General features: G+C 38.2%; 1 protein-coding gene across 11 annotated transcripts in view; it reads right to left on the bottom strand.

Annotated features, from left to right (window-relative positions):
* The window catches only part of GTF2I (general transcription factor IIi), a 73,172-nt gene that overhangs the window by 11,683 nt on the left and 41,711 nt on the right, over window positions 1-19,778 (bottom strand). For all 11 annotated transcript variants that reach the window (XM_083806055.1, XM_083806050.1, XM_083806048.1 and 8 more), the window contains 16 exons: window positions 17,639-17,822; window positions 15,751-15,809; window positions 12,356-12,427; window positions 11,442-11,625; window positions 11,052-11,110; window positions 9,369-9,440; window positions 8,658-8,841; window positions 8,123-8,181; window positions 7,366-7,449; window positions 6,801-6,896; window positions 5,931-5,996; window positions 4,917-5,100; window positions 4,262-4,314; window positions 2,374-2,484; window positions 1,529-1,612; window positions 526-709 (listed from right to left, as the gene is read on the bottom strand). In XM_083806055.1, the coding sequence (XP_083662181.1) occupies window positions 526-709; window positions 1,529-1,612; window positions 2,374-2,484; window positions 4,262-4,314; window positions 4,917-5,100; window positions 5,931-5,996; window positions 6,801-6,896; window positions 7,366-7,449; window positions 8,123-8,181; window positions 8,658-8,841; window positions 9,369-9,440; window positions 11,052-11,110; window positions 11,442-11,625; window positions 12,356-12,427; window positions 15,751-15,809; window positions 17,639-17,822 (1,735 nt within the window). The remainder of the gene's footprint in view (window positions 1-525; window positions 710-1,528; window positions 1,613-2,373; window positions 2,485-4,261; window positions 4,315-4,916; window positions 5,101-5,930; window positions 5,997-6,800; window positions 6,897-7,365; window positions 7,450-8,122; window positions 8,182-8,657; window positions 8,842-9,368; window positions 9,441-11,051; window positions 11,111-11,441; window positions 11,626-12,355; window positions 12,428-15,750; window positions 15,810-17,638; window positions 17,823-19,778) is intronic.

Genomic DNA, 19,778 nt, shown 5'->3' with positions numbered 1-19,778 from the left:
AATATACATATAAATTAAAATTCCCTTATATTGTAATTGTATAATACTGTATTTTAAAAATGTTGTAGATAAAGTCATTTTATAGGAAAAAAAATATTTATGAAAAAGCTTACCTTAACTCAGGAATCTTAGTACAACCAAAATACTTCAAAAATAGTAATACTACCACAAACATACTATTTACTGCCATGAGCCAACAAATTTCAGACCAGGAAACTGTCTCAGAGCTTGATCTTACAAATGGGACAGCAAGGCCCACAGCACTTTAGGACTCCATTATATCGTAGGAATAGATTGCATCTCAGAAGACAGCTTGCTTTAATATGCAGTAGTAATAATATGCCCTCTGTCCTACTGCTATGAACATCTGGACTTCATTTGACCTGATGTGCTGTTATCCAAAAGAGCCATACCTTCTACTATTTAAAGATGCACTGCAAATTCTACTCTTTCAATCTGAATTTATTACAGCTACGGGGCTGTCCTTACAATGTCTGTACAATCTAATCAGTGACAACTACGTACCGAATAACAGTAAACTTGATAAACTCCGATGATTCCAAAATCTTCCTCATCGAGCTGATTTCCAGATAACTGGGAGCTTTAAATGCCACGCCAGGAGGCATCCCATCCACCACCACACAGCCAGGGTTGATGGTGATTTTCCTGTACGGGACCTTCACAGGAAAACTCATACCAATGGCTTCACCTAAGCGAGAGAGGTCATGTTTATTTTCAAGCTTACACATTTATGATTACGCTGAAGGAAAAGAAAACACAGATGATTAAGAAACTAAATGCAAACGCAAGCTTTCTATTGGATCTGAAACTGAAAATCCATTTGACTATTAAATCATTACAGTGACAGAAACAGATGTTTTGGATTACACTCATGAACATTACTACAAGATTATTTAAACTCCAAGTCTGACAGCTCACCATATAAAGAACTCAGATTCTCTTTTTTTCCTAAAAAAGGTATAGAACAGGCTATCTAAGAAAGTAACTACGTGACAAAAAATAATAATTTCCTGCAATGCCCACAAAAGGCAATTCAACACAGCACTAGCAGCAAAAGAATTTCAGATAAAGAAGCTCAGGTCATTATTGTACAGTGCACATACACAGAAAAAATAAAGAAAACTATATAGAGCAAAAGGGTAAGTGGCATGTTAAAAATTACTTTAGTTTCAAGTATTAATAGCTCGGGACCATGAAGCCCTAACAAGAATCATGGTTTGCAAGCAAAATAACTATTTCATCCATGTTTACACAGAAAGAAACAGGATGTGGGGGGAACAAAGTTATCTATGCTCTTGGGATTTTTTGTTCAAAACACCAAGCAACCCAGTTCCCTTATAATAGATTCTTTTTGAGGTCAGAGCACAACTCTCATACACAATTCTCAAATTTCTTCATTTTAATGATAATATATATCATCCACTGAAAGTGATGATTCAGTAGCATCCCCATGAACAACATTTGTTCCATGCACACCTATGTAAAAATGGGACTAAGAAGCAATTACCAAATTTCCGGCTAAACAGATCGTTTACTTGCTCTCTCAATTGTCTGGCCTTTTCTACTTTTGAAAGCCGCTCACTTTCATCATCTGAAAGAAATTGTTAGAAAAGCATTAGAATTGAGCAGATTTTTTTTTGAGCACGTTTACTCAAAGTAGGCATATCCAAGTGCTTCAAAAACAGACCATGTCTTGTTCTTAGTTTTAGCAGTACCACAGAATTGTACAAATATGCAAAAATGGATGGTTGTGAAGAAATCCATGAGAAGGTTCTACATATTTACATGACCAATGTTAGATTTATTATTTAGAGATGATTTTGTAAACCTAATCTAAAAAAAATAGTGTTTTATTTTCTTACATTGCATATGATGGTGAGGGAAAGTTAAAAGCGAAGTCAGATCCAATACATGGCCATAGCATGCAATGTTACTTGTTCCTAATGAATGCAGTATATGCCTGAGAAAGCAGTCATCAGTGTTGTTTAAGACAAACCAGTTCAGTCTGTATGGTTATTCAATTTACTTCAAGTTTGGATCTCTTGAAGTTGCCAAGGAAGTTGCAAATCAGTATATAATTTATTAAATGAGATAAAAAAGGGAAAAATGAGGATACTTCTCGACTAGGGGCTGGACCAAGAATATTCTAAAGATGTCACTGAATAGATATTCATAAAAGTTAGAAAACATTTAACATCTCAGTAGAAACAGAATACTAAATTATGCTCTTTGTAGACTGTACTTGTGTCACCGTAAACCAGCTAGGCTGTAGAAAAACTCCAACGGACGAAACAAGTGTCAAGAAGAATGTAAGCACAAGGAGTGTGATATGAAACGAGACAGTATACACACCTGGTATAGTTACTTGAATGATGTTGAGATCTTCAACACCTGCAGCTGTGTTTACCACTGTATTCGCTGTCGAGCTTGCTGTATTGGCTATATTAGATGAATTATTTTTTCCTGAAAGTAAGAGATTCAAAAAACAGTTGTAGAGCCCAAAATCTTCAATGTCACATATAAAGCAAATACTGCAAAATAACAGATATTTGCAAAGTTTTCAAAGCAGATCCAATCTCATTTCCAAAATGAGGCCATCTTCCAATGAGACATACTTATTGAAGATGCACACTACTCTGTCCTTCCAATTACAAACCCAAGAGGAGAAAGGGCTACATTACAAATTGCTAATCTTTACCTACTGGGTTTTATAAAAGACTATTAAGAAAAAAAAAGACTACATGGAACATGTATTTTGTTATTTGCATTAACGGAAAAATTGCAGTACTTACAGTTAATTCAGTAACACCTACTGATCCATGCATTCACAAAATAAATCTCTTGCAGTTGTATTTGGGAGCCACACTGTCTCGTGGCACAAACTAGCACAGTTTGACTAGCTCAGTGGAGTTAGTCAAACCTACTCTGACAATTTCCTGCTGGCTATCTGTGCACATCATCTGTGGAACACTTCTGTATTGGGTTTACCTGGCAAGGTTTTGGTAGCGGGGGGCTGCAGGGGTGGCCTCTGTGAACAGAGCCCAGCAGCTGCCCCTTGTCAGATAAGGGCCAGTTTCAGCCAGCCCCAAAGTGACCCGCTGCTGGCTAGAGCCGAGTCAGTAAGCCATGTTGTTTGCATCTCTGTGAGAGCAGATTTAAGAAAGGGGAAAAAAAACTGCCGTGCAACAGCAGCTGGGAGAGTGAGGAGTAAGACACAGCCCTGCAGTCCCCAAGGTGAGTGCAGAAGGAGGGCAGAAGGTGCCCATGGGGGACCCGTGCTGGAGCAGTTTGCTCCTGATGGATGGACCCTGTGGTACGGAGCCGTGTGGGAGCAGTTCTTGAAGAGCTGCAGCCTGTGGGCAGCCCCCGCAGGCTCAGTTCAGGAAGGACGGCATCCCGTGGGAGGGACCCCGCGTGGACCCCCATTGTTGAGTGATCTCCCTGTCCTCATCTCAACCCTCGAGCCCTTTGCATCATATTTTCTCCCTCTTTCCCTTTGAGGATAGGGGGGTGAGAGAGAGGTTGTGGTGGAGCTTGGCTGCCCAGCTGAGTAAAACCACAACTTCTCATTTGGAATGACTTATATATCAGGAGCAATTAATTTATCTCTAGAGCTGAACTACTTCTGTGAATTGCACATCACCTGTTACATTCTGATGAAAGGCAATAAAGCACAGATTAGGCATGATAATTTTATTGTGGATAACACAGAAGGTTTTAATACTCTTCCTAATGCTATATTCAAAGGGTAGCTTCTAAGTGCTTTTCCCATCTCATCAGGGCAATCCAGAAGCCAAGAGTTTTGAAATACCATATTCTTTTGCTGAAGAGAAAGCACTGTAACATGCTTTATATAACATAAGCTATGTATCTAATGCTTTTAAGGTGTTTGGTTATGAAAAGCTGCTCAGAAAACCAGAAAAAGACACGCCAGAAGATGAAATAATGCAAGAATTAGTGAACTATGCAGAAAACAAGAAATACAATAGTTTGGAAAGGGGTGGGGGGGGGTTGGGATAGAGAGAAAGAGATCTACTGTGGGTATGGACCAGTGGCACAGTACTTTAGGCTGGGCCTCAAATTCAGCTTAGATAACACTTTCCTTTTAAGTTAAAAACCAACCAACCACATTATAGAATGAATCTTTCAGGAATTCATTAACACCAAGCAGCATTCTTGATTTGTATTCAATCCTTGAAAGAGACTGTTATCTAGGACATTAAGCAGATGTGAAACTCACTCTGGGGACTTTTAGCAGAACTTTCCTTAACTGCCGCCTCAAACATCTCAGGCCTGCAAACAGATTGAAGATTTCATGTGCAACAATAAAATTACATTCATTTCATCAGCATTAAAAGCCATTTTCTAATATTCATTTTTTAAAGACACGAACAAGCTGATATCATAAACGCTGTATTTCTCTAGGTCAAACAGACAGACAGGAATGCAATGGCTGAGAGGCTCCAAAACTTCCCCTGCTTGTTTCTACACTGGCACATGGGTATCTGAACCTATCCCAGGTAAGAAAAATCAATTGTTACAACATCCAGTATAAATCTCCAATTCTCAGCCCTTAGCGCACTGCTGATAAATTTTAGCTCTTGCTAAGTCGTAAGTCAACAGGAACTAAAACAGTGATGTGAGCACTGAAATGGGCTAAGAAATCTGGACTTGCTCTTCCTCCCTAAACAGGAGGAGTTAGAACAAAAAGAGCTGACTATAACACACTCCACCTCCACAAGAGCTTTCTGAATATTTGCTCATTTACTACAAATATTCCAGTGTGTATATGAGACTGGTGAGAGTAATTCAGTAACTTGGCATCATGAGTTTATTTTTCAGTCTACAATTCCTTTCTAAAAGACTGGATTATCAAAGAGATGTGGGAGTCTTACTTTTTAATAATGAATTTTATCTTAGATTTGTTTCTCAGGATCTTCTCTAGTCTTGGAATTCCAAAAGTAGAAGGTCGTCGGAATGGCACTCCCTCTGGTAGGCCTTCCACATAGAAAACCTCCGGAAAGGATTCAAATAACGCAAACGGCACCTTCACTGGTTCACTCAGCCCCAGCGCTTCCCCTGAAATGCAACAGAGCCTGTAATCTACCAGCTAGATAACTGATGTGTTTATAGAGTGGAAAACACCTCAGGTACAAATAGCATATAATAGTTGGCACATACATACTAGATTAGGTGGAAGAAGCAGGCTTTGATTTTTTTGGTGACAGCTATAAGTAGGCAAGAAGAAAAACAGTTGCAAACATAACTCATCTTGCAGTAGATCAGATCACAATTTGCAGTTGAAAATACTAGCTTTTATAGACAGCTTATGCCACTGGCTTGGCCTGCATATGAGACTATCCTTTGTACTCCCCACTTTGTTACAGGCAATATATTCTGTCTCTGTCTTTCCTAGAGAGTAGCACCAATGGCAGGTGACATTAGTGCTCTTGTTCCAAGAATTGCACTGGTAAGACTAATGACTTCAGATTCCAAACAACCCTTGCTAAAAGAAATACTGGGATACGATGGGGCACACACCTCTCCAGACACTGCCCATAACATATCAAGTCACGCAGAGGCTGAAGTCATACAAATTCCCATTCATAATCACGGTGAAGAATGCTTAAAAAGATGCGGCAGGATGTCGAATCACTGTGTCTCTGGGTCATTAAAGAAGCAGCACACAAACCACAACTTCTCCATTTCCAAACCCAAATAAAATAACTAGTGGAAATGAGACACAGAACTGCAATTAACCTATGTGTGAATGAACTAAAATGAGAGAAACTGCCTAGATATGCAAGGATTGTAGGACCTTTGGAAGACATGAGTGAACATATCTGTCATATGCATAACTGAATGTACATAAGAAAGACATCTCAGTAAAAAGGAATTAATAAACTTACCACATTTTTCATTAAAAAGATTTTCAACTTTTTGCTTTAGGTCAGTAATTTTGGCATTCCATGCCTCTGTCAGAAGGAAATGGGAACAATTAAATCAACACTCACACAGTGAATCAGTCCTTGAAGGGTATTTAAAAAGTAATGTCATTACGATTGAAATTAATCCCAGAGCGATCAAAATTTACAATACCAGGCAAAGAATTACTCATCTCAACCAACACCCAAAATAGTGGCAGAAAACTCTTCATACATTCAGTGAAATAACCCGAAGACACATGTCCTTCTTGATGTCACTTCCAGTCCTGTCTGGCCTTTAATCATTTTCTGGAATTGGCAACCCTGGAGAGGTCTAAAGCTGATCTTGCAAAATCAGCTCTGACAGAGCATGGCTCACTAATGTTAGTTCAGATCCATCCTAGTTCCTACATACTCATCATGTATCCCTCTCTGCACAGTGAGGTTCAGTATTTGACGTTCGTGGAGGACTTATTAAGCTTATGCACAATGTAAGATCTCAGCTCAGTTTAAACACCCTCATGGTACCGTGCACCGGACAACAAATCCAAGTCTGCTGTACTATGAAATAGCAGAGCAGGAAAAGTCTGGAGGGTTTGATTCTGAAAGTAGGTTAATAAGATTTTAATGGATCCATGATGTATTTGTACAGCATTCTCCAAAAATCACCCAGGATATCTCTGAGGCATATTATTCTAGGTGACTGAGAACTGAATGTACATGAAAATAAGTAGTTCAGTCATTTCTTACCTTTAGAATAAAGAATGAATTCAAAATATCCCTGATGCGAAATCACCAGAACTTTCAATACCAACATTAATAGAACGTATGCATGCTAATTCCCACAATATTTACCGAAAGAAAATTCTCTTCCTCGTGGCTTGAAACTCACATTGGACCCATTGGTTTGAGAATTAGTTCGAACATCTGTTGCTTGTGGTTTATTGAGACCTGTAAAAAGATATTACATACAGAGATCAGAAGTAAGCCATCACACACAAAAAAAAAACAACAAATCAAACTTGATTACTAGAGAAAGCTTAACTTCTGAATCAAAAAAAAGTCTTTTAGAACTTCTTCAAGGATTGTAATTAAGCATTTGATACAATTGCTCACATCTATCATTTCTCTGCTCAGGACTACATCATTTCCCACATCTCTGCTTGGAATAAAAGGCCCAAGCAAGCTGTCAGACTTGAACATTTTATATAACCATCATCCGCACAGAATCCAGTATTATTCAGAAATGAAAGATAAAACTGTTTCCATATTGAAATGTATCTGCAGCCCTGAAATGAAAATGTTTGGCACATGAGATGCACATAGAAGTTAATTATAGGGTATGAAAACATAGAAGAATAGAATAAAACATTAGAAGAATAGAAAAAGATAAGAAGAGTATTTAATATTTCTTCCATACCTTCATCAACAGTAACTTCTATCTCTGGGACCTTTGAATTGCTTGCAGGACTCCGTGATCTTTTTGAACTCTTTGGACTCATTGCTAGAAAGTAATACAGTAAAAGCTGTAATGCACATTCTACAATGCATAGCTTGCAAAGCTAACAAAAAACCTCGCTGTATTTTGAAAATTCTAACAAATTGAATAACCTGTGCCTGTACTAAGTACAGTCTACATTCTAAAATCTGAACAATATAGGGAAGCTCACATCCTTAAAAAGCAGGTTTAGTACTCTTGAACCAGGCAGGTATCATACCTAAAGTTTCGCTCCATTATTTGAGGACAGAAGACATTTTTGTTTTTAAGTGTGAGGGAAGGCTTCAGCACTTATTATCAAAAAAATCAGAAGCAGATAGTTTTCTTGTTTATAGACAACTAACTTAAAAGACGCTTTTATTCTTTTCTTAAGAATCTTCATTGTTATTTACTTCACATTAAAGCTGTACGTTGAACGTATTTTAGACTGTTAGCTGCAAAATAAAAGTTGTAAAGCTTGGGTAAATTCCATTTTCTCTATTGGAATAGTCTTAATTAAAAGAAAAAAAGTAAATAAATTTGAGTAACTTTTTAAAATAATATCACGTTCAGACTCCACCATGCTAATTTACCTTAAGTAATACCTTTTGATTATGACACCTGTGTTTTTGAACCACAGAAGTCTTCCAACCCAAAGTATTTATGAATTGATGGCAGCAAATAATACTTAGTTGTTTACCTTTAGTGTTTACTTTACTAGCCAGTCCTGGTGGCAAATAGGAAGTGACAAGCTCAGGCCTAAAAATTGAACAGAATACAATTCAATCAATTACATATGCAAAATATCACAAATTTCTTGGAGTTAAGTCAGGTTCAAATTTACTAACTATCATCTCTCTATAATAAAATCCTGCTAGAAGCATGCGTGACTCACCACCTACTATAACAAGAAAAAGTTAGAAAGCAAAGCTACATACTCGGTTCTGTAATTTTCTTCTCAGTTTACTTCAAAAAAAAAAAAAGAGGAAAAGAAAACAGAAGGAATAAATCTTCCAGATACAAGGCCATTTTTTCCCAAGATCCATGATGCACAGAAATTATGCATTTAAAATTTATAAGGAAGTTACATCTTTTTATGAGATAAACTTATGTGCAAAATATTCTTTCTGTTTCATGGAAACAGAATTTAGCTAGCATTTAAAACCTAAAGGTGCTGGGAAGAAAATTAATTAACTTCAAAATCATGAGTAAAAATAACTAAATTACAAACATACTTTTTAACAACAAATTTGATTTTGCCACTCCCACGGACAATTCTTTCAAGGCGTGGAATTCCAAACCATGTGGGACTCCGGAAGGGGATTCCTTCTGGCAAGCCTTCGACGTACAAGTACTCGGGGTTTGATTCAAATACAGGATAGGGAACCTTCACTGCCTCTGAAAGCCCCAGAGCTTGGGCTGAAAATAAAGATTTAACGATAGTTTACACACTCAAATGGGTGGTATTTTATCTCAAGTGATTTTAAGAGGTTGGCTTACAGAAGCTCTTCTACTCAGAGATAACAAAAAAACCCCAAGAGAAATATTTAAATAGATTTTCTATTATTTTCTGTAGAGTATTTTCAAGTGGGGACTTTGTCCCTCTTGCTACAGATAGATAACATCTGTTACCTAAGCCTACTGTATCTAATATGTTTTTCTGAGAAATTCTTTCATCCAAAAGCTTTCTGTACATTTGTCATACAATTGGAAAGTTATCTCTGTCATACAATCGGATAAACTATGGCCTAGGATGTTGCTATAAAGTCATTCATATCAGTTATAGGGAAGAATCAGTAAAAAGTAGGTAAGAGAAGTCAAGATTTCCGTCTGTCCTAGTACATTTCTGATGCTTAAATAAGTGCAGTAAAAATTAAAACTCTTTTTACAAAATTGTTTTAAAACACAGCAGCATTATATGACAGTTAATTTAACATTTAACTTACCAAATTTCATATTAAATATCTCTTCTACTTGCTTTCTTAGCTTTGTGATCCTAACGTTCCAATCTTCTTTCACTGAAAACAAGAAATAGATGAACTATTACCCAGTTCTAGACAGAGATACATTTGAACACATTATTTTTCAGCAAAAGAACTTGTAAACTATGAACACAACCAAGTATGAGTAGGCAGGGACATACAATAAGTAATGACAATGGCAACTTAAATGATACACGTAATTCCCTTTTTGTAATGGAAAATCTGTTTAAATGTGGTTAGAAATGTCAAACATTATCCCAGGTAGGAGAACTTGCGCTTCAGAGCCTTTAGATGCAGGCAGGAATCATTCCAGTGGCTTTTGCAAAGTTAGAATTAATTAATTCCAGTGCATAAGGGTAACACCCTTTAGAACAGAAGACACATTTAAAAAGTGCTCCACTAAGAATTTTAATTGGCTTAAAAAATAACCTTCAATCCTATTTTGTATTACAAATAGTCAATTACAGGAATGCTAGCTAGAGCTGACAATTTGTAGCTTAGGTAGAGAGCAAAGGATGCTCTAGCAGCAATAAAATGCATTCCTTTACTGACAAACAACATAATTCATTACTTCTCATCATAACCCACAAATACCAATTAACTGTTACTGAGCAGTGAATACCATTCAGAGTCGTAGAAAGCACGCATAAAGAATTCTAAAGAGATTTTTTTCGTTTATTTCCGAATCAGATGTCCAACCATATTTTTGGATTTTTATTTATTTATGCATTTTAAGAATCATGACCATTGCATGTCAGTTCTCTCAAACAGAGGATTTTATTAGCTGTTTTTTTTTACTGCTGTAGTTTTTACCTGCTGTTATTATTCTATTGTCAATGTGTTAGTTACACTGTCAAATTTGACAATAAACAGGATTTTGGTAACAAAACAAAACTCAATGCTACCTTATACTTCTGTTCCACATTGAACAGTCTTTTCTGAGCTACCCTCTTGTGGAATAAGAACCTTCCCCTCAAAATTCAAACAAAATCCACAATACTTAGTGACTATACAAGAAGACTACTGCTTACATGATTATTGAATCATATTCTTTGCCCTTTTTTCCTGCAGAGGACTCAATACAATTGTTTCTTCAAGTCACAGTTCGTTTATCCGGTGAAATATGTGGGAAAAACCTATGAACCCCTGAGTCTCAGTTTGTGTTATTACTACAAGCCAACCCACACTTAAAAAAAAAAAAAAAAGAAAAAGATTTGGACTATACGCTTCTGTAGCAAGAAAAGAGCATTCTATTGTCTCAGGAAATAAAAAGCTAAATTAATCTGGATCCTTTTCCTGTTTTAAAGGCTTTCAAGAAGTCATTAAAATTCCTTACAAACAGAGGCCTGAAAAAAGTCCAACAAAATGAGCTATGAAATGCAAACGCCCGAGCCTGGTATCAGACCAGGATAGCAGCTCTAGTTCTCCCGGGCTGTGAATACGATCCATCCTAGTTATTCAGATTGCACGGCAATTCAGAAATCCACCCATTTTCTTGGTGATTTATTTATTTTGTTAAAAACTCATGAAAAGCATGTCATGACACTCATCACAGAAGGATCACTTCTTGAATAATGTTGTATTGATCCAAATTTTGTTTCTGCACCGATCCCTTACATTGCCACTTGGCGATAGCACCTGTCTTACCTGGTGTGTTTGTCCTGGGTTGAATAACTTCAGCTGAACTGAGGGTTAGCAGCTCCGGCCTGCAAACACAAAGCAAATAATCTGCCTATGCTTCAAACTAAATAAATAATACATACTGTTTATTGCATGAAGTGAAAAGTTTGGATTTTTCTATTGTGCATTTCACACTTGTGAAAATGCTACAAAGATATTTTGGAAGATACAATAATATTTTGGAAGACTTGTGTAGATTGCAAATACCCACTTTAAAATGCAGAATATTTAATATTGCCTGTTGAGTAAATAAAGACTGAATGTTTCATGACTTAATGAAACCGAGTGCTTGATTACACAAATGGTGTTTCTTTGTCCTCTTTAAAAAAAAAATTAGGTACTAAAACAAATGCTTACCTTTTGATTACAAATTTTATTCTGTTGCCCACTTGAATTATTTTTTCAAGGCGAGGGATCCCATACCAGGATGGACTCCTAAAGGGAATGTTCTCTGGCAGACCTTCAACATAGAGGTCAGTCGGATGGGCCTCAAATTTCTGGTATGGGACAGCTTTAGGCTCGGTGCTCCCCAGCGCCTCGGCTGTTAGAACAAAACAAATCCAGTAACTGGACAGTTTGGCCATCTCTCTATTCAAAACTAGCTTTATTAGAAGCCACAAAATCTCCATGCTATTACAAGTATGATCTTAGAACCCGGGACAATGCAGGGTACCTAAATCCGAAAGAGTAAGTCTCAGCACATCAAGAACACAAGCATTTATCATACTGTGGCATGCTGACAGTGGGCAGTCATATTACTGCACTTTGTTAATGGATTCTTCCCTGGGCATAATGCAGTGGTTTTATCCAATTTTTTAACTTAAATTTTCAACTATCGTTGAGCAACATTTTATTCAAGCTCTTATGAAGCTGACCATTTTTTATTTTGGAGAGAACATAAAAATTCACCAAACCCAGAAATGTTCTGATACTAATTTTATGGTAGTGCAATGGATATAAATAAGTAAATGGTTGTTTTATTCACCATCAAAGGTGGAAAACAAAAACAACAACCAAAAAATAGTAAGGATTTAAAAGCAATTAGAAGAACTATACATTTAAGATTTATGTATCTTTCTTTTACTATGAATGTAACTTGTATAAACAGTAAATACTTTTTTTTTCAGTCAACTTCCAGGATTTTTTTTTTTTTTTAAAAAAAGATGATGATCAAAGGTGTCATTCATGTCGACATTCAAAGGAAATAACGAAAGCAACCCTCAAGAAATACAAAGCCATACAAGAAAAGAAAAGAATAATTCTGTGCTCACCAAACTTCTTACAGAAGAGTTGGTCTACCATCTTCCTCAGCTTGGTGATTCTAGCATACCACTCCTCTTTCACTGTATTTGAGAGTAACACAAAACGAAGATAACATTCCCTAGTTATTTTGGTTATATTTTCACTTGCATAGTTTATAGTAGGCGTAACCATGATGCATTATCAGGTAACCCAGAAAATACTCTGCTGGGGAAGTATGTATTCAATCCCCAATTAAGAAAATTGCTTATCAAAAATGACAGAATATTAAAGCTGTACAAATATCCACTGAACCAGAGACTTGCCCTTGCTAGAAAACACACACAGCAAATTGGCATCAAAAACTGCAATGCTTTTATCCGCCCTCAATCTGTAAATCCCTTTTGTAGATGGGATTAATTTTTTTTGCCAGTTTCATCTCCTAAAACATTATCTTGATACTCTGTGCAGAATTGAGCGAGCATATGGTATGAAAACTTGTTTTCATAGAATTTTCACTAAGCACTGAAAATCCCTAAGCAAGCTTTTACAATAGGTGCACTATCAGTTTGCTCCTTGCTGTATATTCATGCTGAACTGCCCGCATCTATTCCTCCCACCGTTTGTGCACAATGTTTATTAAATGGTCCCTAACAGCTATACCAAATGACTCCAGTGATTTTGTTACTCAACTTGGAATGACAAGCAGCTCAGTTCCAACTCTCTGAAATGTTCCCTTACGTTACTTAAGACATGAGTGAAGTCATAATTTAGGCACAACCCAGCATGTGGCAGCTATGAAGAGTAGCATATCCTGGGGAAATAAAGCAAGCTTAAATCCAATTTTTCATCATTTTATCACTTGAGCTTCTTTGCTCATTCATTGATACATATGCATCTTCAGTATTGTTCATCAAAGTTTTGTACCTGAATGCTTTAGATTTGGTCCTCCAGCAGACCAGCAGAGCACAATGATGATGTTATTTCTGTCTGATTGGTAGCAGGAATGGTAACAGCTTTTGTTCGTGTTTTGTCATGTGTGCTTGTCATTGGGGATCAAAGCACAGGTAACTCTGTTTTTACCAAGACACCAGACAGCTGCCACGCTGTGGCTTTGGTTTTTAGCATGCACAAACAACAACTTCTGTTGCATAACTGCATTGCACCATGCTGCGTTATCTTCAGAGGCACCTGTTCACACTTCACTCACTTCCTGAGCCAAATCAGTCTTCTCAGGGCTTCAGGGCTGAGGTTATTTTAAGAACCTTCCTGACCAGCCTATTTCCCCCAGGAACACAAACGCGAATCATCTTCCTCCTGCCAGTCTTAAACACGCCTTCCATACCCACCCCGTTCCCCTCCTGCTGGGGACACAGCTAGCAGGGCTACGCAGGCACGGAGCAGCACGCGGCTGAGGAGATGCTGACCTACTGTGAAAGGGGGGATCCCAACAGGGAGAAAACCGAGGGAAAGGAGGGTCAGACAACTGCTGTGTGCTGAGGTGGGATCCCTGAGATGTTGTCAGCAGCTTTCACAGATGTCCTCTCCTCTCAGAAGTAACACCGAGGTCACACGTGGATATCAGCATCATTACAGATTTGGGAAGACAGGCACCTTAACAGGACTGCTCATAGCACGGCAATCCAAATGGACTGCCACTGGTTTTCCTAGCTACAGGGCTTTTATAGGATATGTAATGTACCTGCTTTGTCTTCATAATAACCATATTAAAAACAATAGAGAAAAGGGCTAATTCAGAAACCCACATAAAAGGACAGTTAAGTTTAAGACTCAGTCATTAGCCTACCTACTATTTTATAGTCAAATTTGGTGCTCAAAGAACAGTAGGTTATTAAGACTCAAAACACTAGGTTAACTTATACTGCAGGAAAGCTTTAATTTCTGCGCATGTTAAAGAGACATCCTTCAGACAATTTCTTTGCTTAATTCAGATCCTCAATGTTCATTTTAAGTACAGTCCTTGATATGCTTTTTATAACAGAGGACTACGAGTATGTAATACAATATAATGGTGCTGCAGCAGTGCAGATACCACCATTTACATGCTTGAATCCCTGTCTGAACTCAGAATTGCTCTGGTATTACTAAAAAAAATCACAGTTCAGCCAGGCTGAAGTTGCCAGCCAGTAAGCATTTTGGGGTTGGGAGCGATTTGTTTGTTACCATTGGTTCATGCATACAAGCTTTCAACACTTGGCTTACTTGGACAATTAAAAAAAACCCTTGAAGCCCAAGAGACAGTGAAATACAACCGAGAAGGAAATCAAGTCCAGGCAAGTTACTTTACCAATTATTGCCTGTGCAAAGGCACAATTCTTTCAAAACTTCATTTTTTCCATACTCTTTTTTTTTTTTTTTTTTTTCCCCTCCCAGCTTGTGGGGAAATGGGCTGGTGGGCTCAACTGGAACAAAAATCTTTTCTTGCAGTTTTGTTTTTACACATCCATTTTTGTTATCTTTGGGTGGGTGCTCAATGGACAAAACATCTAAGAGCAGGCATCTGCTGATGGGAAAAGACTCGGGGGGTTAGAATGCTTTGCCACTACACTACTACTAGAAAGCAGAGTCCCATCATCCGAGCAAGTCACTATATACGCGGCTATTCTGCCTCTATAACCAGCACATTCATTACTGCATTCAAATTAATCTAATTTTGGCAAATACCGCATGTAAGCAAATATTCCATGATACAGACAGTTCCCTAGCCATTAAACCGTATCAACTATAGGAACTATTGGCATTTCTCTATATTTCAACAGACTAGCACTTAGCTCATTATTTTTCTTTCTGCCCAGATGAATCAAAACAGATGGCAGCGTTAGCATTAGTGTTATATTTTTAAAAGATAAAAAATCTTGGATAGACAGTGTTACTTTTCACATCCTAACCTGACCTTCCTGATTTTCTTCTTAAACTCTTGAAAAAGGTTTCCTTGCTGTATTCCTGTTTTCAAAATAAAAAAAAAAGTAACACCTAATTTTTACATAACACTTCCAACAGCAGATCAAAGCGCATTACAAGGTGCTTTAAAATGTGCCTGTTCCCACTCATAAACATTTAAAATTTTACATATGGCATTGAATAACATGTGCCAGTTTACAAATTTTGGGACAGCGCATCATCAGAAAAATTTTATATCATCCTAAGTCTAATTATATTAACTTAGAAAAGCATTGTACTCTTGAAGAAAGAACAAACATTGGGGAAAAAATACTAGATTTCCAAAGTATTTCCAGGATCCAAAGATTTTACTGGAAAATTGCTGTCAATTTCTTTGTAGCTAAAGAAAATTCAAAATACCAGGAATTATTTGCAGTCTGTTATTAGTAAAAGCAGATGGTAGTCACCACAAAGATTGACAAACAGGAAATCATCCTGTACTCAACTCACACATTTGAAGACCTACCTCCTGCAACTGGTTTGTCCAAGGGTACATCTTCTCTTGTCGAATTCAAAAGCTCATGCCTAGGAGATTTAAGATACATGCTTCAACAGTGACAGACTTTGATAAACCAGAAGTCAGAGCCCATAGTTACAGCCTCTGTAGTAAACACACCTACCAAATACAAGTTATCACTGAAGGATCAAAAGAAAAAAAGAAAACAACCAACAAACAAGGGATGTCAAGATTCATGATATTAAATTCCACTTAATACCCAAGTATTATAAAAACTGGTTGGAACCCTCCTGACAAAAACATTTTTTGTTCCTGATACTCATATTCGCCTGAGCCATAACATTTCATGGTAACACATATTTCACTAAAATTATCTCTAGGGCTAAATGCACTTCCCAGCCAAACCACCATCAGAAACAAAGATTCAAGTTGAAAATTTAACCATTAAAAACAAACATAAAAACAGGTATTTCTGTTTTCCAAATACATCTGGTTTTATCCATACTAGAATAAAGACAAATTTTGAAATTCTGACATCTCTCACAGAGATGAACTAGTTTTTGAGCTATTCTGGTTACCACAGATTGCAAGACTGATGAACAACATAAATGAATTATTGCTAGCAACTAAGAGAAATTTGACAAGAGCCAGTGTTAGCATTACATTAATATTAAAATCCATGCATAGTGTCTGATTTTAATGAGACAAAAGGTAGATCTACACCTCTCCCTCTTTTCTGATTATCTGCAAACTTTAGGATGACAGAAACTGAACATGTAACTTCTCAAATGTCAAAAACCACCATCATTGCTAAAGGTGGCATGCACAGGCAAAGGCTGTCACTTCCACTGATGCTGAGCCTGACCACTGCAATCAGCAGATTCCTATCCACTTCAAAAGTTCATGGATTAGGCCCTACACCCCTGCACCCTGGAAAATGTCAGCTGTTACTAACAGTAGCTTCATTTAAACTGTAAATGCCCATCTGTGGTGTGAAACAACACATCTGCCTAAAGCGAAGCAACAAATTGCAAAAGATAAATATCCACACACTGCCAAATCTGCTTATCAGTCTACCGAAGTGGAACCCACATTGCTAACATCTGGAAGTGCTCTGCAGCTCTGAGATCCAGCACTCAGCATCTCTACCATTTCTCCATGTGTATCCTGAATTCACACTAGGTTCAGGCTTCCTTCAAATCCCATCTGTCTTTGTAGCAAGTAATGTCAGGGTTCTTCTAGAAAAGACACTGAGGCCAGAGATGAGAAGAAGAGAAAGAAAGAAGCCCAGAACATCGTGTAAGTCTCACATCCTCACTTTAAAGACAGAAGATACATTGCCAGGGCCATAGGGCAGGCAAACAGTCTCTAAGCACATCTAAGGTCTTCCCTCACGGAAGCTATCTGATCAAGACAACCCCAAGGGGACACACGCAACTAAATCTTAAGAACCAGTTGCTGTTTTGGCCTCAAGCCTGTCCTGGGTGATACTATATACAGATAACACCATAGACACATCTACACCATTCCAGCAAGAGACAAACAAAAGCACAAGCTGAAATGTAGGCCAGGATCCTCAGATAGCCTAACACGTGCCAAGGTCAATGGCTTTCAACACACGTTACAGCCGTTGAGATTAAAATATTACAAAGAGATCTGCCCGTGATAAGAAGTCTGTAATACTGAAGAGATCTATGCAGATCTTAGCCACCACTGTGGTGCTCTGGTGATGTGAGAAACTGAATTTATCAACAAGTGAACCTGAAATAAAACATACCCATCAGCACAGCAGTAGAATGCCTCTGTAGAAATCAGTTTGACTGAAGATAAAATGAAGCAGAGCAGACCCCGAAGAAACCAACGTGTAAAAAAGGGACAAAAATGACGAATTCCTTACTTTTTAATCACAAACCGGATCCGCTCCTTCGCTAGAAGTATCCTCTCAAGACGGGGAATGCCATACGTGGATGGCCTTCGGAAGGGAATTCCTTCTGGCAGCCCTTCCACATAAAGGTCTTCCACGTGTGACTGGAAGAGTGGGTATGGGATAGACACTGGACCTTTAGCTTTTATAGCTTGAGCTTTAAGAGAAAAGGAAAATCAAATCATCAGACTAGCTTGCGGCTCTATCCAAGCTTGATACAACTCTGAAAAACATTAAAATTAGCAGACAGGCAATCAACCTCTCAGCACTTTTAAACATGAAAGCATTCATATTTGTGGTTTCCCCCCCCCAGCAAATCACTCTAATTCACAGTAGAGAAGGTGGAGACCTGCATACATATGCATGCATATGCAGATTTCTTCTTTTGCATTTACTCTGTAAACATTTAATAACAGACACTGCACTTGTCAGAGTGGAGTTTCATAGTATTTTAGTTTTGTTTAAAAACATGATTTGAAATATGAAATTATCTAGACTTAATGATACACCAAGCACGTTTCAGTTCATTAGCTCTTGTTATCATCATTTGTTACTTTTAATGGTTTACAAATGTCATCGATACCTGGGGGGGGACACATATCCATTCTTCTGAGTGAATTCCTAAAGCTTTGGTGTGTTTTAGAAATGCAAGAAATCACCAATAAACTCAACAGTACACCTCTAACACAACCCAGAAAAGTAAGGCCCTACTAATGAAATCTTTGGAGCAAATGAAAAGCAAACAACAGATTCACACACAGCCAGGAAAAAAAAAATCAATTTATTCCTTTAAGTTAAGAGGACCTTAATCATATTAATACACCTATCATGCTGGCAAACCTTGGAGAACAGCAGGATGTTTTGCAAATACCGAGGGCTAATTTCTTTATACTTACAAGAGCATGTTAATTTTGTAGGCCATGCAACAAGAATTCTCTATTAGCATCTGACCGGCCCGCAAACAGTGTGCTACATTCTGTTGTTTTGCTACGGAAATTAAATGCAAGAAATGACTTGAGGAGAAAAACATTTTAACAGATCAAAGAGGTGCCCTCAATGCAACTTGTTGAATGTAATTATGGATCTGAGGGGCAGCATTTGGCCTTTAAAGCTCACAAGGACAGCGCACTGATTTCACCAGCACTGCAAGATATTCAGCCAACTGGAGCAATAAAAAAGCTTCTCAAGGATTTTTAAATTAACAAGGACAGTGTGGTCATAACTAAGTTTCCAGCAATTTATTCCAGGTGCCTAACTCAGCTCCTCCAGCTCCCCCAGCTCTTGGGGAAGGCCAGGCTTGTATGAGGAGAAGCCTGTGAGGGCAAGGCACAGGCATGGGCTGTGCTCCCCATACTGACCCCGCACTGCGAAACCCCACATACAGAAATGTTCTCATGCTGGACGTTCTGCAAGGCACTGAAAGACAGTCCAGGTGAGGTCTAACATCATGATCTAACATGATCACAGAGTTAAACACCAAGTGAAGCGACCCGAGGTAGGCCAAACCAGAATACAGTGATGTGTCGCGCAATTTCTGAAAGCGAAACTACTCGAGGCAATTCTTCAAGCCACACATGGGAAATAGACAGTGGTTCAGACACTGGTATACGCAAAATGCTCACATTAACTCCCAGATTCTTAAAAGCAATACAACAATTTACGTTTTAAAGGCATTTGGATAACACTCTATCCACCATGTGGAAACAGACTGGTTCTAGGTGTGTTTATCACATAAGGCCACACCTCGAGTGCTGTGTTCAGTTTTGGGCCCCTCACTACAAGAAGGACACTGAGGCCCTGGAGCATGTCCAGAGAAGGGCCACAAAGCCGGTGAAGGGCCTGGAACACAAGTCCTGTGAGGAGTGGCTGAGGGAACTGGGGTTGTTTGGTCTGGAGAAGAGGAGGCTCAGGGGAGACCTTATTGCTCTCCACAACTCCCTGAAATTAAGGTGTGGGGAGCTGGAGGTCGGCCTCTTCTCACAGGTAAGTAGTGACAGGACTAGAGGGAATGGCCTCAAGTTGTGCCAGGGGAGGTTCAGGTTGGAAATGAGGAGACATTTCTTCTCAGAAAGAGCAGTCAGGCATCGGGACAGGTTGCCTGAGGAGTGGAGTC

The sequence above is a fragment of the Anser anser genome (assembly GCF_964211835.1).
Source record: "Anser anser genome assembly, chromosome: 20".
NCBI classification, from domain to species: domain Eukaryota; kingdom Metazoa; phylum Chordata; class Aves; order Anseriformes; family Anatidae; genus Anser; species Anser anser.
This window is presented reverse-complemented; position numbering and strand designations above follow the sequence as displayed.